The 27,939-nt window shown below is 36.6% G+C and overlaps 2 protein-coding genes across 4 annotated transcripts in view; one reads left to right on the top strand and one right to left on the bottom strand.

The window, feature by feature from the left end:
• Nucleotides 1-158: 158 nt before the first annotated feature.
• Nucleotides 159-22,471, bottom strand: LOC110458392 (avirulence protein AvrBs3-like). Its single transcript, XM_021510072.1, has 3 exons — nt 22,372-22,471; nt 19,829-20,270; nt 159-1,854 (listed from the first exon to the last, which is right to left on the bottom strand). The coding sequence occupies exons 1-3, from the start codon at nt 22,469-22,471 to the stop codon at nt 159-161; spliced, it is 2,238 nt and encodes a 745-aa protein (XP_021365747.1).
• The window catches only part of LOC110458372 (midasin-like), a 20,944-nt gene continuing 15,088 nt past the window's right edge, over nt 22,084-27,939 (top strand). The window contains exons 1-2 of one of the 3 annotated variants that reach the window (XM_021510043.1): nt 22,084-22,594; nt 23,789-24,562. In XM_021510043.1, coding sequence (XP_021365718.1) covers nt 24,107-24,562 — 456 coding nt within the window. In that variant the 5' untranslated portion in view covers nt 22,084-22,594; nt 23,789-24,106. Of the gene's footprint in view, nt 22,595-22,784; nt 24,563-27,939 lie in introns of those variants that run through there. The other 2 variants (XM_021510059.1, XM_021510051.1) reach the window with 2 other exon arrangements.

Here is a 27,939-nt window from a genome sequence, read left to right as displayed (position 1 = left end):
ACCTGTATCACGTCGTAGGGCTTGATTTGCTACATCCCCGTAAGGTTTGGACCTGTATCACGTCGTAGGGCTTGATTTGTTATATCCCCGTAAGGTTGGGACCTGTATCACTTCCGTAGGGCTTGATTTGTTACATCCCCGTAAGGTTTGGACCTGTATCACGTCGTAGGGCTTGATTTGTTATATCCCCGTAAGGTTGGGACCTGTATCACTTCCGTAGGGCTTGATTTGTTACATCCCCGTAAGGTTGGGACCTGTATCACTTCCGTAGGGCTTGATTTGTTACATCCCCGTAAGGTTGGGACCTGTATCACTTCCGTAGGGCTTGATTTGTTACATCCCCGTAAGGTTGGGACCTGTATCACTTCCGTAGGGCTTGATTTGTTACATCCCCGTAAGGTTGGGACCTGTATCACTTCCGTAGGGCTTGATTTGTTACATCCCCGTAAGGTTGGGACCTGTATCACTTCCGTAGGGCTTGATTTGTTACATCCCCGTAAGGTTGGGACCTGTATCACTTCCGTAGGGCTTGATTTGTTACATCCCCGTAAGGTTGGGACCTGTATCACTTCCGTAGGGCTTGATTTGTTACATCCCCGTAAGGTTGGGACCTGTATCACTTCCGTAGGGCTTGATTTGTTACATCCCCGTAAGGTTGGGACCTGTATCACTTCCGTAGGGCTTGATTTGTTACATCCCCGTAAGGTTGGGACCTGTATCACTTCCGTAGGGCTTGATTTGTTACATCCCCGTAAGGTTGGGACCTGTATCACTTCCGTAGGGCTTGATTTGTTACATCCCCGTAAGGTTGGGACCTGTATCACTTCCGTAGGGCTTGATTTGTTACATCCCCGTAAGGTTGGGACCTGTATCACTTCCGTAGGGCTTGATTTGTTACATCCCCGTAAGGTTGGGACCTGTATCACTTCCGTAGGGCTTGATTTGTTACATCCCCGTAAGGTTGGGACCTGTATCACTTCCGTAGGGCTTGATTTGTTACATCCCCGTAAGGTTGGGACCTGTATCACTTCCGTAGGGCTTGATTTGTTACATCCCCGTAAGGTTGGGACCTGTATCACTTCCGTAGGGCTTGATTTGTTACATCCCCGTAAGGTTGGGACCTGTATCACTTCCGTAGGGCTTGATTTGTTACATCCCCGTAAGGTTGGGACCTGTATCACTTCCGTAGGGCTTGATTTGTTACATCCCCGTAAGGTTGGGACCTGTATCACTTCCGTAGGGCTTGATTTGTTACATCCCCGTAAGGTTGGGACCTGTATCACTTCCGTAGGGCTTGATTTGTTACATCCCCGTAAGGTTGGGACCTGTATCACTTCCGTAGGGCTTGATTTGTTACATCCCCGTAAGGTTGGGACCTGTATCACTTCCGTAGGGCTTGATTTGTTACATCCCCGTAAGGTTGGGACCTGTATCACTTCCGTAGGGCTTGATTTGTTACATCCCCGTAAGGTTGGGACCTGTATCACTTCCGTAGGGCTTGATTTGTTACATCCCCGTAAGGTTGGGACCTGTATCACTTCCGTAGGGCTTGATTTGTTACATCCCCGTAAGGTTGGGACCTGTATCACTTCCGTAGGGCTTGATTTGTTACATCCCCGTAAGGTTGGGACCTGTATCACTTCCGTAGGGCTTGATTTGTTACATCCCCGTAAGGTTGGGACCTGTATCACTTCCGTAGGGCTTGATTTGTTACATCCCCGTAAGGTTGGGACCTGTATCACTTCCGTAGGGCTTGATTTGTTACATCCCCGTAAGGTTGGGACCTGTATCACTTCCGTAGGGCTTGATTTGTTACATCCCCGTAAGGTTGGGACCTGTATCACTTCCGTAGGGCTTGATTTGTTACATTTCCGTATGATTTAATCTGTTACCACAAACATGTCCAATCATAACCACTTTTTTCGTAAGTTTAAATCTGTTACAATACCGCATGAATATATCAGTTGTGTTACCTTACAGTTACATCTATTATAACTTCGTAGGGTTAAATCGGTTTCGTTTCCGTAACGTTCAAACCGTACATATTGCGAAAGGATTAGGCCTATGACATCTCGTCAATGTTGAATCTTAAATTTCCGTAGTGTAAAATCTGTTACATTTTCTTAGTGTAATTTTAGTTGGAGATACACCCATTACCTTCCGTAGGGGTTCATGTGTGTAATTTCAGTTGGAGATACACCTATTACCTTCTGTAGGGGTTCATGTGTGCAATTTCAGTTGAAGTTAAATCCTTTAACTAGGGGTAAATCTGTAAAATTTCATAGGGTTCAATATCTAACATTTCTGTAGTGTTGAATCAAGTTCACTTCTGCAGGTTTTAATGTGTTATATTTTTGCAGTGTTGGATCTGGTATATTGATTTAGTGTATTATATGTTACATTTCGGTACAGCTGCATAGGCGTAATTTCCATAGGGTTAAATCTATCACATATATGTAGGGTGAATCGGAACAGTAATAGATTTAATCTTACAGGACATTTACCCCTTCGGAAATATACATGTAACAGATTCAACACTAGATATAAAAAAAAAATACATTTCCGTAAGGTGAAATCCATTACATATCCGGAGGGTTCATTCTGTTACATTTTCGTTACAGTCTTAACATTACGTAAATAAAAACAGATCTAACCTTACTGAAATAGAACAGATTTTATCCAACGAAAGTGTAATAGATTTAACTCTTTGAAAAGATAACATATATGCACTTACTAAATTGTTACAAATTTAACCCTACGGAAATGTAACAGAATGAACTGTACGGAAATGTAACAGATTTAACGCTTCAGAAATTTTAAAGGATCAAACCTTTTTAAATGCCACAGATTTACCCTAATGCAATGTAACAGATTTTACCCTACTGCAATGTAACAGATTTTACCCTACTGCAATGTAACAGATTTAACCCTACTGCATCATAACAGATTTTACCCTACTGCAATGTAACAGAGTTAACCCTACTGCAATATAACAGATTTAACCCTACTGCAATGTAACAGAATTAACCCTACTGCAATGTAACAGAATTAACCCTATTGCAATGTAACAGATTTAACCCCACTGCAACGAAACAGAATTAATTCTACTGCAATGTAACAGATTTAACCCTACTGGAATGTAACAGATTTAACCCTACTGCAACGTAACAGAATTAACCCTACGGCAATGTAACAGAATTAACCCTACTGCATTGTAACAGATTTGACCCTACTGCAATGTAACAGAATTAACGCTACTGCAATGTAACAGAATTAACCCTACTGCAACGTAACAGAATTAACCCTACGGCAATGTAACAGAATTAACCCTACTGCAATGTAACATAATTGACCCTACTGCAATGTAACAGAATTCACCCTACTGCAATGTAACAGATTTAACCCTACTGCAATGTAACAGATTTTACCCTACTGCAATGTAATAGATTTTACCCTACTGCAATGTAACAGATTTAACCCTACTGCAATGTAACAGATTTTACCCTACTGCAATGTAACAGATTTTTACCCTACTGCAATGTAACAGATTTTACCCTAATGCAATGTAACAGATTTTACCCTAATGCAATGTAACAGATTTTACCCTACTGCAATGTAACAGATTTTTACCCTACTGCAATGTAACAGATTTTACCCTTACTGCAATTTTACAGATTTAACCCTACTGCATTATAACAGATTTTACCCCACTGCAATGTAACAGATTTAACCCTACTGCAATGTAACAGAATTAACCCTACTGCAATGTAACAGATTTTACCCTACTGCAACGAAACAGAATTAACCCTACTGCAATGTAACAGATTTAAACCTACTGGAATGTAACAGAATTAACCCTACTGCAATGTAACAGATTTAACCCTACTGCAATATAACAGATTTAACCCTACTGCAATATAACAGAATTAATCCTACTGCAATGTAACGAATTGAACCCTGCAAAAACATGACAATTCTAACCTTACAGGTATTGAACCACATTTCGGAAATATAACAGGTTCAACACTAGCTTTTACCATTTTACATTTTCGTTTCGTTACATTTCCGTCGGGTTAAATGTGGTACATTTCCGTAAGGTTAAATAAATCAGTTACATTTCCATAGGGTTAACGCTGTTTCATTTCCGGAGCGATAAATCTGTTTTATTTCCGTACGTAAAAATCTGTTACATGTCCGTAGGGTAAAATCTGATAATTTCCGTTAGGTTAAATCCGTTACATCTACATCAGGTTAAATCTGTTATATTTCCCTAGGGTTAAATCCGTGACTTATTAGTAGGATTCACTCTCATTTCCGTAACATTTGTTGCCTTTCCGTATGTTTAAATCTGTAACTTTTCCGTAAATAAATCTGAAACGTTCTTGTAATGTAAACACTATTTCATTTTCGTCAAACTGAATCTGTTACACTTCCGTAAGGTTAAAAACTAATTACTTTTCATAAGGTTAGATCTGTTACACTTCCGTAAGGTTAAATCTGTTACACTTCCGTAAGGTTAAATCTGTTACACTTCCGAAGGGTGAAATCTGGTACATTACCGTAGGGTTAAAACTATTTCATTTCTGTTGGGTGAACCAATTTTATTTCCGGAGGGTTAAAGCTATTTCATTTCCAGTGGGTCAAATCTGTCACTTTTCCGTATTATTAAGTCTTATTCATTTACGTTAGGTTAAATCCGTTACATTTCCCTAGGGTCAAATCCGTGACCAGTTAGTAGGGTTTAATCTGTTTCGTTTCCGTAAAGTAAATCTTTTACTTTTCGTAAGGTTTAAACTGTTACACTTCCGTAAGGTTAAAACTGTTACATTTCCGTAAGGTTAAATCTGTTACATTTTTGTAAGGTTAAATCTGTTACACTTCCGTAAGGTTAAATCTGTTACATTTTTGTAAGGTTAAATCTGTTACATTTCCGTAAGGTTAAATCTGTTACATTTCCGTAAGGTTAAATCTGTTACATTTTTGTAAGGTTAAATCTGTTACACTTCCGTAAGGTTAAAACTGTTACATTTTTGTAAGGTTAAATCTGTTACATTTCCGTAAGGTTAAATCTGTTACATTTCCGTAAGGTTAAATCTGTTACATTTCTGTAAGGTTAAATCTGTTACACTTCCGTAAGGTTAAATCTGTTACATTTTTGTAAGGTTAAATCTGTTACATTTCCGTAAGGTTAAATCTGTTACATTTCCGTAAGGTTAAATCTGTTACATTTCCGTAAGGTTAAATCTGTTACATTTCCGTAAGGTTAAATCTGTTACATTTCCGTAAGGTTAAATCTGTTACATTTCCGTAAGGTTAAATCTGTTACATTTCCGTAAGGTTAAATCTGTTACATTTCCGTAAGGTTAAATCTGTTACATTTCCGTAAGGTTAAATCTGTTACATTTCCGTAAGGTTAAATCTGTTACATTTCCGTAAGGTTAAATCTGTTACATTTCCGTAAGGTTAAATCTGTTACATTTCCGTAAGGTTAAATCTGTTACATTTCCGTAAGGTTAAATCTGTTACATTTCCGTAAGGTTAAATCTGTTACATTTCCGTAAGGTTAAATCTGTTACATTTCCGTAAGGTTAAATCTGTTACATTTCCGTAAGGTTAAATCTGTTACATTTCCGTAAGGTTAAATCTGTTACATTTCCGTAAGGTTAAATCTGTTACATTTCCGTAAGGTTAAATCTGTTACATTTCCGTAAGGTTAAATCTGTTACATTTCCGTAAGGTTAAATCTGTTACATTTCCGTAAGGTTAAATCTGTTACATTTCCGTAAGGTTAAATCTGTTACATTTCCGTAAGGTTAAATCTGTTACATTTCCGTAAGGTTAAATCTGTTACATTTCCATAAGGTTAAATCTGTTACATTTCCATAAGGTTAAATCTGTTACACTTCCGTAAGGTTAAATCTGTAACATTTCCGTAAGGTTAAATCTGTTACATTTCCGTAAGGTTAAATCTGTTACATTTCCATAAGGTTAAATCTGTTACATTTCCATAAGGTTAAATCTGTTACATTTCCAAAAGGTTAAATCTGTAACATTTCCGTAAGGTTAAATCTGTAACATTTCCGTAAGGTTAAATCTGTTACATTTCCATAAGGTTAAATCTGTTACATTTCCATAAGGTTAAATCTGTTACATTTCCAAAAGGTTAAATCTGTAACATTTCCGTAAGGTTAAATCTGTAACATTTCCGTAAGGTTAAATCTGTTACATTTCCATAAGGTTAAATCTGTTACATTTCCATAAGGTTAAATCTGTTACATTTCCATAAGGTTAAATCTGTTACATTTCCGTAAGGTTAAATCTGTAACATTTCCGTAAGGTTAAATCTGTTACATTTCCATAAGGTTAAATCTGTTACATTTCCATAAGGTTAAATCTGTTACATTTCCATAAGGTTAAATCTGTTACATTTCCGTAAGGTTAAATCTGTAACATTTCCGTAAGGTTAAATCTGTTACATTTCCATAAGGTTAAATCTGTTACATTTCCATAAGGTTAAATCTGTTACATTTCCATAAGGTTAAATCTGTTACATTTCCGTAAGGTTAAATCTGTTACATTTCCATAAGGTTAAATCTGTTACATTTCCATAAGGTTAAATCTGTTACATTTCCATAAGGTTAAATCTGTTACATTTCCGTAAGGTTAAATCTGTTACATTTCCATAAGGTTAAATCTGTTACATTTCCATAAGGTTAAATCTGTTACATTTCCATAAGGTTAAATCTGTTACATTTCCGTAAGGTTAAATCTGTTACATTTCCATAAGGTTAAATCTGTTACATTTCCATAAGGTTAAATCTGTTACATTTCCAAAAGGTTAAATCTGTAACATTTCCGTAAGGTTAAATCTGTAACATTTCCGTAAGGTTAAATCTGTTACATTTCCATAAGGTTAAATCTGTTACATTTCCATAAGGTTAAATCTGTTACATTTCCATAAGGTTAAATCTGTTACATTTCCGTAAGGTTAAATCTGTAACATTTCCGTAAGGTTAAATCTGTTACATTTCCATAAGGTTAAATCTGTTACATTTCCATAAGGTTAAATCTGTTACATTTCCATAAGGTTAAATCTGTTACATTTCCGTAAGGTTAAATCTGTTACATTTCCATAAGGTTAAATCTGTTACATTTCCATAAGGTTAAATCTGTTACATTTCCATAAGGTTAAATCTGTTACATTTCCGTAAGGTTAAATCTGTTACATTTCCATAAGGTTAAATCTGTTACATTTCCATAAGGTTAAATCTGTTACATTTCCATAAGGTTAAATCTGTTACATTTCCGTAAGGTTAAATCTGTTACATTTCCATAAGGTTAAATCTGTTACATTTCCATAAGGTTAAATCTGTTACATTTCCAAAAGGTTAAATCTGTAACATTTCCGTAAGGTTAAATCTGTAACATTTCCGTAAGGTTAAATCTGTTACATTTCCATAAGGTTAAATCTGTTACATTTCCATAAGGTTAAATCTGTTACATTTCCATAAGGTTAAATCTGTTACATTTCCATAAGGTTAAATCTGTTACATTTCCATAAGGTTAAATCTGTTACATTTCCATAAGGTTAAATCTGTTACATTTCCATAAGGTTAAATCTGTTACATTTCCATAAGGTTAAATCTGTTACATTTCCGTAAGGTTAAATCTGTAACATTTCCGTAAGGTTAAATCTGTTACATTTCCATAAGGTTAAATCTGTTACATTTCCATAAGGTAAAATCTGTTACATTTCCAAAAGGTTAAATCTGTAACATTTCCGTAAGGTTAAATCTGTAACATTTCCATAAGATTAAATCTGTTACATTTCCATAAGGTAAAATCTGTTACATTTCCAAAAGGTTAAATCTGTAACATTTCCGTAAGGTTAAATCTGTAACATTTTCGTAAGGTTAAATCTGTTACAATTCCATAAGGTTAAATCTGTTACACTTCCGTAAGGTTAAAATCTGTAACATTTCCGTAAGGTAAAATCTGTTACATTTCCATAAGGTTAAATCTGTTGCACTTCCGTAAGGTTAAAACTGATTCATTTCCGTAGGTTGAAATCTGCGACATTTCCGTAAGTAGATCTGTAACGTTCTTGTAATGTAAACACTATTTTATTTTCGACAGGTTAAATCTGTTATATTTCCGTTAGTAAATCTGTTACATTTCCATAAGGTTTAATCTATTACATTTCCATAAGGTTAAATCTGTTACATTTCTGTAAGGTTAAATTTGTAACATTTCCGTAAGGTTAAATCTGTAACTTTCCGTAAGGTTAAATCTGTTACACTTCTGTAAGGTTAAATCTGTAACATTTCCGTAAGGTTAAATCTGTTACACTTCCGTAAAGTTAAATCTGTTACATTTCCGTAAGGTTAAATCTGTTACACTTCTGTAAGGTTTAATCTGTAACATATCCGTAAGGTTAAATCTGTTACATTTCCATAAGGTTAAATCTGTTACATTTCCGTGAGGTAAAATCTGTTACATTTCCAAAAGGTTAAATCTGTTACATTTCCGTAAGGTTAAATCTGTTACACTTCTGTAAGGTTAAATCTGTAACATTTCCGTAAGGTTAAATCTGTAACATTTTCGTAAGGTTAAATCTGTTACATTTCCGTCAGGTTAAATCTGTTACATTTCCATAAGGTTAAATCCGTTACACTTCCGTCAGGTTAAATCTGTTACACTTCCGTAAAGTTAAATCTGTTACATTTCCGTAAGGTTAAGACTGATCGAATCTGTTACATTAATCATAAGGTTAAATCTGTTACATTTACATAAGGTTAAATGTGTTACACTTCCGTATTGTTAAGTCTAATTCATTTACGTTAGGTTAAATCTGTTACCTTTCCGTAAAGTGAATCTTTTACTTTTCCGTAAGCTTAAAACGGTTTCATTTTGGTAGCGTTAAATTTGCTTCATTTTTGTAGGTTGAAATCTATAACATTTCCGTAAGTAAATATGTCATCTTTTCCGTAAGGTTAAAACTTATTGATTTCCGTTATGTAAAAACGTTTTCATTGTCTTAAGGTTTAATCTGTTATATTTCCGTATTGTTAAGTCCTATTCATGTCCGTAAGGTTAAATCTGGTACTTTTCCGTAAAGTTAAAACTGTTTCATTTTCGAAAGTAAATCTGTAACGTTCTTGTAATGTAAACACTATTTTATTTTCGAAAGGTTTAATGTGTTAAATTTCCGTAGGTAAATCTGTCACCTTTTCCATAAGGTTGAAACTGGTCCATTTCCGTAAGATTAAGACTGATTCATTTTCGCAAGGTTAAATCTGTTACATTTCCATAAGGTTAAATCTGTTACATTTCCATAAGGTTAAATCTGTTACATTTCCATGAGGTAAAATCTGTTACATTTCCAAAAGGTTAAATCAGTAACATTTCCGTAAGGTTAAATCTGTAACATTTTCGTAAGGTTAAATCTGTAACATTTCCGTAAGGTTAAATCTGTAACATTTCGTAAGGTAAAAACTGATTCATTTCCGCGAGGTTAAATCTGTTACACTTCCGTAAGGTTAAATATGTAACATTCCCGTAAGGTTAAATATGTAACATTTCCGTAAGGTTAAATATGTAACATTTCCGTAAGGTTAAATATGTAACATTTCCGTAAGGTTAAATCTGTTACATTTCCATAAGGTTATATCTGTTACATTTCCGAAAGATTAAATCTGTTACATTTCCATAAGTTTAAATCTGTTACACTTCCGGAAGGTTAAATCTGTAACATTTCCGTAAGGTTAAATCTGTAACATTTCCGTAAGGTTAAATCTGTAACATTTCGTAAGGTAAAAACTGATTCATATCCGCGAGGTTAAATCTGTTACCTTTCCGTCAGGTTAAATCTGTTACATTTCCAAAAGGTTAAATCTGTTACACTTCCGGAAGATTAAATCTGTAACATTTCCGTAAGGTTAAATTTGTAACATTTCCGTAAGGTTAAATCTGTAACATTTCGTAAGGTAAAAACTGATTCTTTTCCGCGAGGTTAAATCTGTTACATTTCGTAAGGTTAAATCTGTTACATTTCCATAAGGTTAAATCTGTTACATTTCCATAAGGTAAAATCTGTTACTTTTCCAAAAGGTAAAATCTGTTACATTTCCGAAAGGTTAAATCTGTAACATTTCCGTAAGGTTAAATCTGTTACACTTCCGTAGGGTGAAATCTGGTACTTTACTGTCAGGTTAAATCTGTTACATTTCCATTAGGTTAAATTTGTTACACTTCCGTAAGGTTAAATATTTAACATTTTCGTAAGGTTGAATATGTAACATTTCCGTAAGGTTAAATCTGTTACATTTCCATAAGGTTAAATCTGTTACATTTCCATAAGGTTAAATCTGTTACACTTCCGGAAGGTTAAATCTGTTGCACTTCCGTAAGGTTAAATGTGTAACATTTCGAAAGGTTAAATCTGTAACATTTCGTAAGGTAAAATACTGATTCATTTCCTCGAGGTTAAATCTGTTACATTCCCATAAGGTTAAATCTGTTTCATTTCCATAAGGTTAAATCTGGTACATTTCTGAATCTGTTACATTTCCATAAGGTAAAATCTGTAACATTTCCAAAAGGTTAAATCTGTTACACGTCCGTAGGGTGAAATCTGTTAAATTTCCATAAGGTTAAATCGGTAACATTTCCATAAGGTAAAATCTGTTGCATCCGTAAGGTTAAATCTGTTGCATTTCCATAAGGTTAAATCTGGTACATTTCTGAATCTGTTACATTTCCATAAGGTAAAATCTGTAACATTTCCAAAAGGTTAAATCAGTAACATTTCAGTAAGGTTAAATCTGTATCAGATTCGTAAGGTTAAATCTGTAACTTTCCGTAAGGTTAAATCTGTTACACGTCCGTAGGGTGAAATCTGTTACATTTCCATTAGGTTAAATTTGTTACACTTCCGTAAGGTTTAATATGTAACATTTTCGTAAGGTTGAATATGTAACATTTCCGTAAGGTAAAATCTGTTACACTTCCGTCAGGTTTAATCTGTAACATTTCCGTAAGATTAAATCTGTAACATTTCGTAAGGTAAAAAACTGATTCATTTCCGCGAGGGTAAATCTGTTACATTTCCATAAGTTTAAATCTGTTACACTTCCGTCAGGTTTAATCTGTAACATTTCCGTAATGTTAAATCTGTAACATTTCCGTAATGTTAAATCTGTAACATTTCCGGAAGGTTAAATCTGTTACACCTCCGGAAGGTTAAATCTGTTACACGTCCGTAGGGTGAAATCTGTTAAATTTCCATAAGGTTAAATCTGTTTCATTTCCATAAGGTTAAATCCGTTACCCTTCCGTCAGGTTAAATCTGTTACACTTCCTAAAGGTTACATCTGTTACACTTCCGTAGGGTGAAATCTGTTACATTTCCACAAGGTTAAATCTGTTACATTTCCATAAGGTTTAATCTGTTACATTTCCATAAGTTTAAATCTGTTACACTTCCGTCAGGTTTAATCTGTAACATTTCCGTAATGTTAAATCTGTAACATTTCGTAAGGTAAAAAACTGATTCATTTCCGCGAGGGTAAATCTGTTACATTTCCATCAGGTAAAATCTGTTACATTTCCGTAGGGGGAAATCTGTTACATTTCCATTAGGTTAAATTTGTTGCACTTCCGTAAGGTTGAGACTGATTCATTTCCGTAGGTTGAAATCTGCGACATTTCCGTAAGTAGATCTGTAACGTTCGTGTAATGTAAACACTATTTTATTTTCGAAAGGTTTAATCTGTTATATTTCCGTAAGGGTAAATCTGTTACACTTCCGTCAGGTTTAATCTGTAACATTTCCGTAAGATTAAATCTGTAACATTTCGTAAGGTAAAAACTGATTCATTTCCGCGAGATTAAATCTGTTACATTTCCGTAGGGGGAAATCTGTTACATTTCCATAAGGTTTAATCTGTTACATTTCCATAAGGAAAAATCTGTTACACTTCCGTAGGGTGAAATCTGTTACATTTCCATAAGGAAAAATCTGTTACACTTCCGTCAGGTTTAATCTGTAACATTTCCGTAAGATTAAATCTGTAACATTTCGTAAGGTAAAAAACTGATTCATTTCCGCGAGGGTAAATCTGTTACATTTCCATAAGGAAAAATCTGTTACACTTCCGTAAAGTTCAATCTGTTACATTTCCGTAGGGGGAAATCTGTTACATTTCCATAAGTTTAAATCTGTTACACTTCCGTAAGGTAAAATCTGTTACACTTCCGTCAGGTTTAATCTGTAACATTTCCGTAAGATTAAATCTGTAACATTTCGTAAGGTAAAAAACTGATTCATTTCCTCGAGGTTAAATCTGTTACATTTACATAAGGTTAAATGTGTTACACTTCCGTATTGTTAAGTCTAATTCATTTACGTTAGGTTAAATCTGTTACATTTCCATCAGGTAAAATCTGTTACAGTTCCAAAAGGTTAAATCTGTTACACGTCCGTAGGGTGAAATCTGTTACATTTCCATAAGGAAAAATCTGTTACACTTCCGTCAGGTTTAATCTGTAACATTTCCGTAATGTTAAATCTGTAACATTTCGTAAGGTAAAATACTGATTCATTTCCGCGAGATTAAATCTGTTACATTTCCCATATGGTTACATCTGTTACACTTCCTAAAGGTTAAATGTGTGGGGGTTCCGTAGGGTGAAATCTGTTAAATTTCCATAAGGTTAAATCTGGTACATTTCTGAATCTGTTACATTTCCATAAGGTTTAATCTGTTACATTTCCATAAGGGTAAATCTGTTACACTTCCGTAAAGTTCAATCTGTTACATTTCCGTAGGGGGAAATCTGTTACATTTCCATAAGGTTTAATCTGTTACATTTCCATAAGGTAAAATCTGTTACACTTCCGTAAAGTTCAATCTGTTACATTTCCGTAGGGGGAAATCTGTTACATTTCCATTAGGTTAAATTTGTTGCACTTCCGTAAGGTTGAAACTGATTCATTTCCGTAGGTTGAAATCTGTGACATTTCCGTAAGTAGATCTGTAACGTTCGTGTAATGTAAACACTATTTTGTTTTCGAAAGGTTTAATCTGTTATATTTCCGTAAGGGTAAATCTGTTACACTTCCGGAAGGTTAAATCTGTTACACCTCCGGAAGGTTAAATCTGTAACATTTCGTAAGGTAAAAAACTGATTCATTTCCGCGAGATTAAATCTGTTACATTTCCCATATGGTTACATCTGTTACACTTCCTAAAGGTTAAATCTGTTACACTTCCGTCAGGTTAAATCTGTAACATTTCCATAAGGTAAAATCTTTTACATTTCCAAAAGGTTAAATCTGTTACCCCTCCGGAAGGTTAAATCTGTTACACTTCCTAAAGGTTAAATGTGTGGGGGTTCCGTAGGGTGAAATCTGTTAAATTTCCATAAGGTTAAATCTGGTACATTTCTGAATCTGTTACATTTCCATAAGATAAAATCTGTTACACTTCCGTCAGGTTAAATCTGTAACATTTCGTAAGGTAAAATACTGATTCATTTCCGCGAGGGTAAATCTGTTACATTTCCATAAGGTTAAATCTGTTACACTTCCTAAAGGTTAAATCTGTTACACTTCCGTAGGGTGAAATCTGGTATTTACCGTAAGGTTAAAACTATTTCTTTTTCGTTAGGTGAACCAATTGTATTTCCGAAGAGGTAAAGCTATTTCATTTCCAGTCGGTCAAATCTGTTACATTTTCGTACATCTGCATGTTTAAATAAATCTGTCACCTTTTCCGCAATGTTAAATCTGTTACATTTCCCATAAGGTTAAATCTGTTGCACTTCCGTAAGGTTAAAACTGATTCATTTCCTTAGGTTGAAATCTGTGACATTTCCGTAAGGAGATCTGTAACGTTCGTGTAATGCAAACACTATTTTATTTTCGAAAGGTTTAATCTGTTATATTTCCGTAAGTAAATCTGTAACGTTCTTGTAATGTAAACACTGTTTCATTTTTGAAAGGTTTAATCTGTTATATTTCCGTAAGTAAATCTGTCACCTTTTCCGTAAGGTTAAAATTGATTCATTTCCGCAAGGTTAAATCTGTTATGTTTCGATAAGGTTAAATCTGTAACATTTCCATAGGGTTAAATCTGTTACACTTCCGTAAGGTAAAATCTGTTACACTTCCGTAAGGTTAAATCTGTTACATTTCCATAAGGTTAAATCTGTTACACTTCCGTCAGGTTAAATCTGTAACATTTCCGTAAGGTCAAATCTTTAACATTTCCGTAAGGTTAAATCTGTTACATTTCCATAAGGTTAAATCTGTTACACTTCCGTAATGTTAAATCTGTTACATTTCCGTAAGGTTAAATCTGTTACACTTCCGTAAGGTTAAATCTGTTACACTTCCGTAGGGTGAAATCTGTTACATTTCCATAAGGTTAAGTCTGTTACATTTCCATAAGGTTAAATCTGGTACATTTCCGTAAGGTTAAATCTGTTACACTTCCGTAGGGTGAAATCTGGTACATTACCGTAAGGTTAAAACTATTTCTTTTTCGTTAGGTGAACCAATTTTATTTCCGGAGAGGTAAAGCTATTTCATTTCCAGTGGGTCAAATCTGTTACATTTTCGTACATTTGCATGTTTAAATAAATCTGTCACCTTTTCCGCAATGTTAAATCTGTTACATGTCCATAAGGTTAAATCTGTTACACTTCCGTAAGGTTAAATCTGTTACACTTCCGTAAGGTTAAAATCTGTTACATGTCCGTAAGGTTCAAATCTGTTACATGTCCGTAAGGTTAAATCTGTTACAATTCCGTAAGGTTAAAACTGATTCATTTCCGCAAGGTTAAATCTGTTATGTTTTCATAAGGTTAAATCTGTGACACTTCCGTATTGTTAAGTCTTATTCAATTACGTTAGGTTAAATCCGTTACATTTCCCTAGGGTCAAATCTGTTTCGTTTCCGTAGGGTTTAACCTAACGGAAAAGTTACAGAAATTGACCACACGGAAAAGTTATAGTTTTAATTTTACGGAAACGTTACAGATTTAATCCTACGGAAATGAAACAGTTTTAACCTTACGTTAAGTAAAAGTTTAAAACTTACGGATGCAACAAATTACACCCTACAGAAACGAAACTGATTCAATCCTCTAGAAATGAAGTGGATTTCACCCTACGGAAATATAACAGTTTTAACCTTAGGGATACGTTACAGATTCACTGACGGAAATGTTACAAAATTTAACCTTACGGAAATGACACGGTTTTAACCTTACGGAAATGATTCAGTTTTAACCTTACAGTAATGATACAGATTTCACCTTACGAACATGAAACAGTTTTAACTTTTCGGAAATTAAACAGTCTTAACCTTACGAAATAAGTTTTAATCTTACGGCAAAGAATAAGTTTTAACCTTTTCGGAAATTAAACAGTCTTAACCTGACGGAATAAGTTTTAACCTTACGGAAAAGAATAAGTTTAAACCTTAGGGAAATGAAACAGTTTAAGCCTTACAAAAAATATTCAGTTTTCACCTTAGGGAAATGAATCAGTTTTAACCTTATGAAACAGTTCAAACCTTACGGAAATAAAACATTTTTAACCTTACGGAAATGAATCAGTTTTAACCTTATGAAACAGTTCTAACCTTACGGAAAAGATACAGATTTAACCTTACTGAAATGATGCAGATTTACTGACAAAAATGTAACAATATTTCGTCATGGAAATTTGTAACAGATTTAACCTTACGGAAATGAAAAGTTTTAATCTCACGGAAACATTACAGATTCATTTACCGAAATGCAACAAATTACACCCTACAGGAACGAAACTGATTAAATCCTCCAGAAATGAAGTAGATTTCACACAACGGACATGAAATTGTTTTTACCTAACAGATACGTTACAGATTCTTGTACAAAAAGCTAACAGATTTTACCCTATGGAGAAGTTACAGTTTAAACCTTACGGAAAAGTAACAAAAATCGACCACACGGAAAAGTAATAGTTTTAACCTTACGGAAACTTTACAGTTTTAATCCTACGGAAATGAAACAGTTTCAACCTTACAAAAACGTTACAGATTCACTTACGGAAATGTTACAGACTCAATCGTACGGAAATGAAACATTTGTAACCTTACGAAAAGTAATAATTTGATCTAACGGAAACGTTACATATTCACTTACGGAAATGATTCAGATTCAAGCGTACGGAATCGTAACAATTTTAACCTTACGTTAGCGTTACAGGTTCACATACGGAAATGCAACAAATTACACTACAGAAACGAAACTTACTTAATCCTCCAGAAATGAAGTGGATTTCACTCTACGGAAATGTAACAGTTTTAACCATAAGGATACGTTACAGATTCACTGACAGAAATGTACAAATTTAACCGTACGGAAATGAATCAGTTTTGGCCCTACAGAAATGTAATAGATTGAACCTTACAGACAAATTTCAGATTTAACTATACGAAAATGAAATATCTTTTTTACTTTAAGGGAACATTACAGATTCATTAACGGAAATGTTACATATCTAACCCTACGAAAAGGTTACAGTTTCAATCTTACGGAAATGAACAGTGTTACCCTCACGGAAACGTTACAGATTCACTGACGGAAATGTTACAAATTTAACCGTACGGAAATGAAACGGTTTTAACCTTAACAGAAATGATACAGATTTCACCTTACGAAAACAAAACTGTTTTTACCTTACGGAAAGGAATCAGTTTTTAACCTTACGGAAAGTAATAACTTTAACCTAACGGAAACGTTACATATTCACATACGGAAATAGTTCAGTTTCAAATCGTACGGAAATGAAACAATTTAACCTTACGGAAACGTTACAGTTCACTTACTGAAATACAACAAATTACACCCTACAGTAACGAACTATATTTAATCCTCCAGAAATGAAGTCGGTTTCACTCTACGGAAATGTACATTGTAACAGTTTTAACCATAGGGAAACGTTGCAGATTTACTGACAGAATTGTGAACCTCACAGATGAATTGACGGAAATGTTACAAATTTAACCGTACGGAAATGACACGGTTTTAACCTTACGGAAATGAAACAGTTTTAACCTAACGAAAATGAAACAATTTTAACCTGACGGAAATGAATCAGTTTTAACGTTACGTAAATGATACAAATTTAACCTAACGAAAATGAAACAAATTTAACCTTTCGAAATGAATCAGTTTTAACCTTACAGAAATGATACAGATTTCACCTTGCGGAAATGAACACGTTTAACCTTACAGAAATGAAATATTTTCGACCTAACGGTAATGAATCAGTTTTAACCTTACGGAAAGGATACAGATTTCACCTTACGAAAGAGAAACAGTTTTAACCTTACAGAAAACACCCAGTTTCTTACGAAAATGAAACAGTTTTAACCTTACGGAAATGAAACAGTTTTAACATAACGGAAATGAAACAGTTTAAACCTTACGGAAATGAAACAGTTTTAACCTTATGAAAATGAAACAGTTTTAACCTTACGAAAATGAAACAGTTTTAACCTTAAGGAAATGAAACAGTTTTAACCTCACGGAAATGTAACATATTTACCTTTACAGAAATGCCACAGATTTAACCTTACGGAAAAATTACAGTTTTACTCACGGAAATGTAACAATTTTTGATAGATTTAACCTGACGGAAATTAAATATTTTTGACCCTTTAAGGAAACGTTACAGATTCACTCACGGAAATGCAACAAATGACACCCTACAGGAACGAAACTGATTTCACTCTCCAGAAATGAAGTGGATTTTACCCTACAGAAATGTAACAAACTTTACCTTAAAGAAATCAAACTTTACCTTAAAGAAATGAAACTTTTTTTTTTCTAACGGTAACGTTACAGATTCATGTACGGAAACCTCACAGATTTAACCCTACGGCAATGTTACAGTTTAAACCTTACGGAAAAGTAACAGAAATTGACCCCTACGGAGAAGTAATAGTTTTAACGTTATGGATTTCCTTACTGAAATGTTACAGATTTAAACCTGCGGTAATATACCTGATTAAACCCTATATAGATTTAACAGATTTCACTTTACTGAAAAGAAACATACTTAGCCCTACGGATGAGTTACAGTTTAACTTTACGGAATACAGATTTAACCTACGGTTATGAAACAGATTTCCGGAAGTGAATCTGCAACGTTTCCGTCAGGTAAATTTTGTTCCATTTCCGTAAGCTGAAATCTTTCACTGTTTCATTTTCGAAGGATTTATTCTGTTACATGTAGGATGAAATCTTTTTCATTTCCGTTGGTTTAAAACTATTATATTTCCGTAACTGAATCTGTTACATTTTCGTTAAGTGATATCTGTAACTTTTCCGTAAGGTTAAATCTGTATCAGATTCGTAAGGTTAAATCTGTATCAGATTCGTAAGGTTAAATCTGTATCAGTTTCGTAAGGTGAAATATATTTCATTTCTGTAGGGCTAATTCTGTAGGGTGAAGTCTATTTCATTTCCAGAGTGTTAAATCTGGTACATTTCTGTAATTGAATTTGTAACTTTTCCGTAAGGTAAAATTTGTTTCATTTCCGTAGGGTGAATTCTGTAACTGTTCCGTAAGGTTAAATCTGTTACATTGTTAAAACATTGTTAAAACTGTTTCGTTTCCGTAAGGTTAAATTTGTTACATTTCCTTAAGTAAATCTGTAACATTTCCGTTTGGTAAAAAATGTTTCATTTCCTTTTTGGTTAAATCTATTTCATTTCCGTAAGTGAATCTCTAACATTTCCGAAAGGTTAAATCTAGTTTATTTCTGTAGGGTTAAATCTGTTTCATTTTCGTTTGGTAAAAACTGTTTAATTTCCCTAAAATAAAATCTGCATTTCCCTAGGTTCAAATCTGTTACTTTCTCGTAAAGTTGAATCTGTTATATTTCCATGGGTGAAATCTGTAACTTTTCCGTAAGATTAAAATCTGGTTTATTTCCGTAGGTTGAAACTGCAACTTCTTTTCCGTAAGGTTAAAACTTGTCATTTTCCGGAGAGTTAAATCTGTTTCAATTCCGTAGGGTGTAATTTGTTGCATTTCCGTACGGTGAAGCATATTTCATATCCTTAAGGTTTAATTTGTTTCGTTTCTGTGTGGTGAAATTTCTTACCCTTCGGTTGAATTCAATCCGTTTCATTTCTTTCGGGTGAAATCTGTTTCATTTCCGTAACTGAAATGTGTTGAATTTCCATAAGGTTAAAACTGTTTCATTTACGTAAGGGTGAAATCCGTTACATTTCCGTAGATGTTAACCGTTGGCCTAAAATTAAAGCTAACCTATTCTTATAGCGGCTACTTCTACTATATCATATATCACATTTTTGCATGGTTAATATTTACTGTTATATTTTATAATTTTAAAACCGTATCATTTTTTCAGGGTTACTGTTATTTCTGTAGCGCTGAGACTGTAACATCGCTCTGTGGCTAAAACTGAAATATTTCCGTTTATTGAATAAAACCAATATTTCCGTATGGTTTAAAGTGATATTCCGGAGGGCTAGACCTGGTATCTCCGTAACGCCTCTAAACACCGTAATATTTCCGTAGGGTTAAAACGACGTTCAACATCGGAACACCTACAGATGAATGAATATAAAATAATTTCTTACAGGAATAACTACATTTCTGTGAGGGAAACATAATATACGGGATACTATTACATATATCAACAATGATATATGTTTAGTTTGTTCTTATTTTGTTGTTACACTGTTATCCAATCGCATTGCTTATAAAAGATGTCGTTAACTGGTGATATTGTCTTAGTACCTCAGTGGGAACTCTGTCGGTACTGCAGTAGGCTCTCTGTCGGTACTGCAGTAGGAGGATCTCTGTCGGTACTGCAGTGGGATCTCTGTCGGTACTGCAGTAAGCTCTCTGTCGGTACTGCAGTAGAATCTCTGTCGGTACTGCAGTAGGAGGATCTCTGTCTGTACTGCAGTAGAATCTCTGTCGGTACTGCAGTAGAATCTCTGTCGGTACTGCAGTAGGATCTCTGTTGGTACTGCAGTAGAATCTCTGTTGGTACTGCAGTGGGATCTCTGTCGGTACTGCAGTAGAATCTCTGTCGGTACTGCAGTAGGATCTCTGTTGGTACTGCAGTAGGCTCTCTGTCGGTACAGCAGTAGGCTCTCTGTCGGTACTGCAGTAGGCTCTCTGTCGGTACTGCAGTGGGATCTCTGTCGGTACTGCAGTAAAATCTCTGTCGGTACTGCAGTGGTGTTAAACTACGCCCTTGTACAAATAGGTTCCGTCAACGGACGTCAGACCGAGTACACAGTTCGCATACCCACGTGTACCGCCGGGACTGCGGCCATTGTTTTATCGCCTTATCGTTCTATGTAATTCGCTATCACACGACGTGGAGCCAGCTGATACCTGGCTGTTTCCGCGTTTAACCCGAGTTGTGTACGAGTGTCTTTAAATGTGCTAGAATTTTAACGGTCCTCGTCTTCATACATGCTCGTCGGTAGTTTTGTTTGACTTTTATGTATACAAATACGGGGTAAACTGCCAGTATTGTGTACTCAGATGAATAAACAAGATTTTTCTCATTCCGCTCGGATGCGTATTCAGATACTCTGTCTACCGCTAGCGTCAAACTGACGTGATCCTAATACAGTATTTTATGTATCAATTTCCAGCCCCGAGACAGAAATGAGTATTTCTTATCAATTCTGTTTCGCGCATGCAAGAAACACATAAACCTAAGCTCGAAAGGCCGAATTCATGACAAAACACATCCTAGTTTTTCTCCAACAGCATGTGTAATGGTGGTGAGATCAAATGAAATAGCTGTAGATCTCCGCGGTGGCGTGCTCTGCGGTACAACGACCGGGCTCGCACCGCGGGGGGAATACGACAACGATTGAAACAATGAAAGCACGAGCTACTTTAGCTAGACGAGGTAATATCCTGTTTGTACACTCTTAAAAGTCATACACAAAATATATTGTTTCTATGTTTTTTATCGGTTCAACTTTCTGAAAAATATATCACAAACGACCGTGAAGAACTTGAGGCGATATTTCGCTGATTGTTCCGCACGCATAAAGTGTATTATGTAACGCCAACATTAACGTATAATTCACAACATCTGTCGTCAATACATTGAATATCTACACGTTGATGCGTTTGTGTGTGTATATGTGTGTACATTTAAATGGCGCGAGCGTGTGTATGCATTAACACGTTTTATAATTGTCCACGTGTATATTTGAGACTAAGTGGGCTAGAGATGTTATCAGCGTGTGTTCCTGTGCCGGTAGATAATGTGTTTGGAGAGAATTTATGACGCGGTGTCACTTTTGTCGATTATACGTACGTGCGCCTACGTGACTGGGGTAGTCAATGGTAATTTAAGATAATGCTACAAGGACGGATGTTTGACGATCTCGTCACAAGTACCGCCGTCCGCCGTTGACCGGCAATAAATCCACACGTATTATCAAGCAGAATGTTTCCGTTGTTTGCCTATATGAGATCGCATGCTGGTTTGATACAACAAAGAAAACAACTGGTCGTTATTAAAATAATTCTTGTCGTGTGGTATTGTGTCAAACGGCTGTTTCGATTAATATTGTATATGATATTATAGCAGTGCCGTGTACAGGGCAGTAAATAATATATACACGGATTGTGTCTGTTGTCACCACGTTTAGGGAAGGGGTAGCTATTGATTTTGCGTTTTATCAAATTAGCCAATGCCATGCTAATGCAAGATAACGTACAGTACGGCGTGCAAATAAAAACTTAATCAATCGAGTCCATTGTCAGATATAACATTTTCTCTTTAGGGCATTTCGTCGTATCAGGCCTGGCTAGTACGCCATTGGTACGCTCTATTAATTTCCGCATTTCTCTCTGCAACAGCGGCGGGAGTTAAGGTTCAGAATAATTGTGGATAGCCCCGCCGATTGTCGGCCTATGTTTCAGCATCCGACAGTCGAGTGATTTGAAAGATACGCTCGGATATTCGTCATACGAATCATTTCCTGCGGAAATATGATTTTAGTGCGGCGTGCCAGGCTAGTACAGCCTCGATATTAAATCGGTCTTTACGTCATTGGAAATAATAGAACTAACATATAAAAGATCCTTTGATATATTATTTATACCCTACGCAAATAACACACGGTATGTTGTTTAATAGTCGTCGACTAAACACAGCGATCGGTTTCACAGGTGACCAATTACGAGACGTATGGAAACAGATTAAATTGATTGTTTGTACACGACGCGGTGGTAACAAGATCGCTCCGTGGCTAAATGCCGCTCGGGAGTGAATGTTCGAGCCATTGTAATGTACATACGTAACTGGCTGTATTGTTGGCCGGCGGGCCACTCGACGCGCGGCACTGCCCACACCAGGACGGATATCTGAGCGTTTCCGTAGATCGCACTTCGTGACATTTTGTTCCGGGACCGTGGCAGTGTGGGGAGTGAACTGTTTTCTCTCTGTGCGCGTTTGGCAGACGACAACTACGGACGTGTTCTTCTGGGCTGATGCGGGTTTTATAGAAAAATACGGACAAGGTAATTTCCACGCTTTGTTTAGAAATATTACGTGCACGTGTGTATGTGTAATAGGGTTTAGAGTAAATAGACGGGTTTTATCGGCATTACTGTGTACGGTACGACACGCGGTACAAGGAGGCAGTTCCCTGTGTTATTGCGGATGTAACAACATACCACGTAAATGGATACAATTTAAATCGAACGTTTACTTTGGTTGCGATGGATTTTTGTGCGGAGATTTCCGTCGGCGTGTCTTTCAATAAGTGTTGGGCGACGCGAGGATGATTCGATAAAGACCTGGGGCGGTATTGATCTTCTATAAGCGGAAAATAGCTCTAACAACAAAGAACCGTCATTGAAGAAACCGATAGTGCCTAGTTAAGTAATCTCCCCGCCGATTATCAATAAAAGTGCCAATCGCGAGGCACGATTTACAGAGACGGATAATATTAAAGCCGCAAGCTACGACGGAATGCTTTTGAAAAACTCTCGTCCTCTCATTTTATTGCTCCGAAACGAGTGTAGTGTTAGTATCCTGCGATGTAGACGTGTTCGGCGATACGTATTGACCCTAGTTTGCTATGGATTAGATTTCCACTAGTTTGCTTTTAGATCTTTCGTGATTTCCTACCCAATAACTGACGACGCATAACGGATACGGGGTTCTACGCTAACAAAATTATTACGCCTCGCTTCAAATTTCACTCTAATTTACAAACGTAGGTTCTGTCACGCCGGGCGGGCATTGGAATGTTTTCTTTGTTTATCGTCATTCGTTAACACGAGTTATAGTGGAGCGGCGGGATTTACTGTTTCCGTGCTGGTGCGTGGGTAAAGCCCACTAAGTTTTGTGGACGTGACAGATAAGGAGTCTACACGAGAAGTATTGTTATTGATTGTTACTTGCCTCGACGGACGCTTGCCGGCTGCCCCCTGCAGGAAGTAGACTAGTACGGAGATTCTGTTCTTTCTTTTCTGATCTACTCATCACAATTCATACTTAATATACACTTGTGTCAGGTTCGTAAGCGCGCGTTACCATGTAGTAGCCCAGGTCGTGGTAGAACGATCGACTGACGAATTTAAAAACCCGTGACTTGTTTATACAAAGGAGTCAGCGATGCTACGCTAGTATATTGTTACATGTACGCTAGTCTTAGTGTGGATTTACGGAAATGTTGTTTCATTATTTCTCTTTCTTTACTTGAACAGAGAAGTTACAGGGACTTTGACGCCAGCAAGACCACGCTGTTTAAATCCGTCACACAACACGTGTGGGTGTGAGAGGCCACGACAAACTGCTGTTCGCCAGGATGTTTGATAGATTAGTACTTTGTGGATAGACTTACGCAAAACGCGATAAGTAATTACAGATAATGAAATATCGCTCTGTTGTGTGTGTTTGCCGTGTACCGGCTCTCCTTACGATATCCGCACTTGAAGTATTCATGACCAATTTATAATTATATAGCTTGGAGGAGAAAGACGCGTTTAGTGTGTGTGTACGGTTTTATTTAACCACAAGTCAACATGCCAGGGAAGAGGTTGCTCACGGACGGCTCCAAACAAACCCAGAAACGGGGTAAAAAGGGCAAACTAAAAACTGTCAACAACAAACCAAGAGAGATGGACACGGAAACAAAATCGGACAGTGTTACGGAGAAGCTTTCCGTAAGTAATGTGTTAGACTTGGAAGCTGACGGCGCTACGGAATATCTGTGTCCCATAGAGAAGGAGGGCGATACTGTCCTGGAGGTGGAGTGTGGGCCCAACAAGGCTTTAATGTACTTATCCAAACTTTACCAGGGAAGTAAGGGCTCGTGTCTATCCTTTCAGGGGTCGTGGCTGACCCCAAATGAATTCCAGTATGTAAGCGGCAGGGAAACCGCCAAAGACTGGAAAAGGTCCATACGGCACCAGGGCAAGAGCATCAAACTTCTCTTCTCCAAGGGGATCCTCTCCGTGGGAGGGGGAGGCTCGTCCAAGGTAAGTCACCTGGCCACCCTGCTGTGTCATACAGTCAGAATTCCTGTCTGTCGAGTCACGTTTTATAAATATGTACAACACATTATATCATTTAAATACATATGATACTAATATACAAGCGACACGATTGTCGTCGAGTACAATATATCGTATTTCGTCTAATGGTAGGGACAAATACGAATATTGCTTTATTACGCACGTACGTTTTGTAATTACCTGTGGGAACTATTTTGACACAGACAGTTAGTTATGTATAGGGGTGCTGTATTTAGTTATCGTGACTTTTGTTTAGTGTATTTTCGTCAGCTGCTAACTGTGATCGAAGTTTGTTATATTAAAGTGAGGTTCAGTTGTGTGTGTAGATGTGTACATGGTCGATTAAATGTAGTACGTGTGTGTAGATTTGTTGTGCTGGCCATGTTTGTATCGAGTGCTACATGTAGATATGGCTATAGACATGTTGCGTGTAACTTTGGTCGTAGCGGGCTTACATACGTCATACCTACGTGACTATAAGCCTGTTTGATTAAGCAAGTGTCATGTTCGACTTACAATAGTCGTTAGACAGCCACCATTGAGCCGGATTCCAACAAACGTCTTGTCGTAATAGGTTCTGCCATTATCAGATAAATATTCTTTTCATTGTTGAGGTAAACTGGGTTGTAATCTCGCCGTTTGCCGCCTTCCGGCCAATGTCGACTCAGGCATTCTCTACCATGTTCCTAGATCCTTTGTCCAAAGGCGATAAAACCGATGTATGATTTTCTCTAGGGCCTTTATTTTCGTCTACAGGAAATCGTTACCCCGGGTCTATTGACCTGTATACGAGTGTTACGTACTGCCCGCTGTTACACAGGTAGATCATGTGTGAGTGTTTATACGTGCTATAAATTAAAATGATGAGTATTGAATGTCTCAAATGTTTAATCAACCGATCACGCCGAACATTTAAATAGGAACCTCGACTACGGAATTGAATTAGCTAAATTTTAAGACTTTTTAGAAATATTTTTTTTTTCGCAAACGAACGTTTCAATAATCCTATTTGGCTTTGTCGTCAGCTATTTCAAGCATGAACGAGGAAATGGCAGAAATTAATTGTTAACGAGACCGGTCGGCGTGTTAGCGTTATCGTACGTAGGCCTGGCTAATACGCCGAACTGTTATTTTTTATTTAATTATTAACACGAGTTAGCCGGCGTACGTCACTCGTCCGACAGACTGTACACACCACTGCGGGGAGTGCTTGTCGTGAAGTCCCTGACAGCTGTTTAACACTACCAATACTGCACAACAGATCATTGTAATAATATGCTATATGGTTGAGATCAATGTTTTTCCGCCGTTTTCAGGCGAGCTAGATCTACAAAATCGTCAAAATCAGCGATGCGTAAATGATCAATCTTTGGGCATTTCTAATATGTATACGCCAACAACCATGAGCCCTCTGGTACGTGTGAAAGTCTCGGCCGGGACACGCCGCATGCTTGTTATTTGATTGACTGACGCACGATCGTACTTAGGGCAGTGTACAGCGCGGGGTACGGAACTCGTACACAAAATAAATATATGATGTTATAGAGTGATAGGCCGGCGTACGATACGATATCTAGCGGAGGTCTGATAACCACGTAATACCGAAACACGTGTTCCCAGGCGATCGATCCCGGCAGACAGTGACTTATATTACTACATCCTAGCCACGCACGCTACTCATAAAATACAAAATCGTAAAAACAGTTTTTTTTTTTTATATCCGTGCCTCATTTATTTATCTCGCTATCAAACTCGTTTAACAGTTTGAATTTCATGTAATATATCCGTTGACGGTGTACGTGACCTATCTCGCGGCGGTGTTTTAGTGGTAACGATTTGTCGTTAAATACAGTGTATATGTTGGAGATAGTAAGCAGCATATACTTAGCACTGGGTATTCGGTTACAGAATTTTGAAAAGGTTGTCATGAATACGGCACGAATATTTCGATGAACCGTGGACATGACTAATGTGTATGACACGAGAAGTAAACCGTTCCAAGGAACCCTTACAGAGCCTCATTATGCAAATGAAAAGTAATGATTGCTGAAAGAGAATCCATGGGGTTATATCCGATAGCGCGTCTCACTCGACGCGACGCGGCAAAAATTCGCACGCAACTGCGTCCGTCGTTATTGGTAGGACACGCACCACTGTCTTATCTTAGGTCAACTGTGCACGCGCGTTGCAAACGTTTTCCGTAGTTGCTTGGGGTGTAACACAATAAACGCTGTATTAACGGCGGTTTTATTTTTGTTCGGAAATAGACATTGCCTTAAAAGCGCTGCGCCTAGAGTCATTAAACAGTCACGACAGAATGTCGTGTTAATAATGCCGCATTAAATTGACGAAAGTCAACCAATTGGTTATTGATCGTAAGGCGAGTGGTGTCGGTTTTTACTGGATATCGGCCAAATTCCAGATAATGTCGCACACAATGATCCGTCCACCGATATTTATACAGAGTTTATGTACAGTGTGACCGACAATCGTCTGTTTGATTATACTGTGCATTTCCTCTGTGTATTGGTAAATATTTTGTTTCCGTATGTCGTAGTTGAACATTACTTGTTGGGTATATTCGTAGATTTATGTTCCAGTGATTTGTAGTTGGGCGAAATTAGTCAGTGATAGTAGTACTTGGTACCTGTTTCCGTAAATTGCAAGTGAGTGAACATTTTGGGGAAATATGTACTAATTTTCTAATAGTTGGGTGAATTTGTACGTGTTTTATGTTTCCATAAACTGTAGTTGAGCGAGATTTGTTTGTTAAACATTTTCCGTAAATTATAGTTGAGCGATATAGTTTACGGAAACATGACACACGTACTCATGTAATATCTGTTTCCGTAAAATGTTGAGCGCGATTTGTTTATCAGTTTGTGGTTTCTATTTCCGTAAATTGTAGTTGAGAGAGATTCAGTTTCCAGAATTTTTAGTTATGGGAGACTTGTTGGTGATGTAACATTTTCCGGAACACTTTTTTGTATATCAGTACTTGTTTCCAGTTTCCGTAAATTTCGCTGAACTATAATTTACGGAAAACGATACAAACAAATTTCGCAGGTTTGCCGTTTACTCGTAGTTGAACAAAATGTGTTGGTGATCTTAGTATATTTTTTCCGTTTCCGTATATCGTGCATACGCAGTTAAGCGAGATTTGTTAGTTAGAATGGTGCGGCTCTCCTTTGTATATCGTGTTTAGCGAGATTTGTTAGTTAGAATGGTGCGGCTCCCCCTTTTCCGTATATCGTGTTTAGCGAGATTTGTTAGTTAGAATGGTGCGGCTCTCCTTTGTATATCGTGTTTAGCGAGATTTGTTAGTTAGAATGGTGCGGCTC

This window comes from Mizuhopecten yessoensis, unplaced genomic scaffold, assembly GCF_002113885.1.
Source record: "Mizuhopecten yessoensis strain PY_sf001 unplaced genomic scaffold, ASM211388v2 scaffold1225, whole genome shotgun sequence".
In the NCBI taxonomy this organism is placed as follows: domain Eukaryota; kingdom Metazoa; phylum Mollusca; class Bivalvia; order Pectinida; family Pectinidae; genus Mizuhopecten; species Mizuhopecten yessoensis.
Note: the sequence above shows the minus strand (reverse complement) of the source record. Positions and strands in the feature narration are given on the sequence as shown.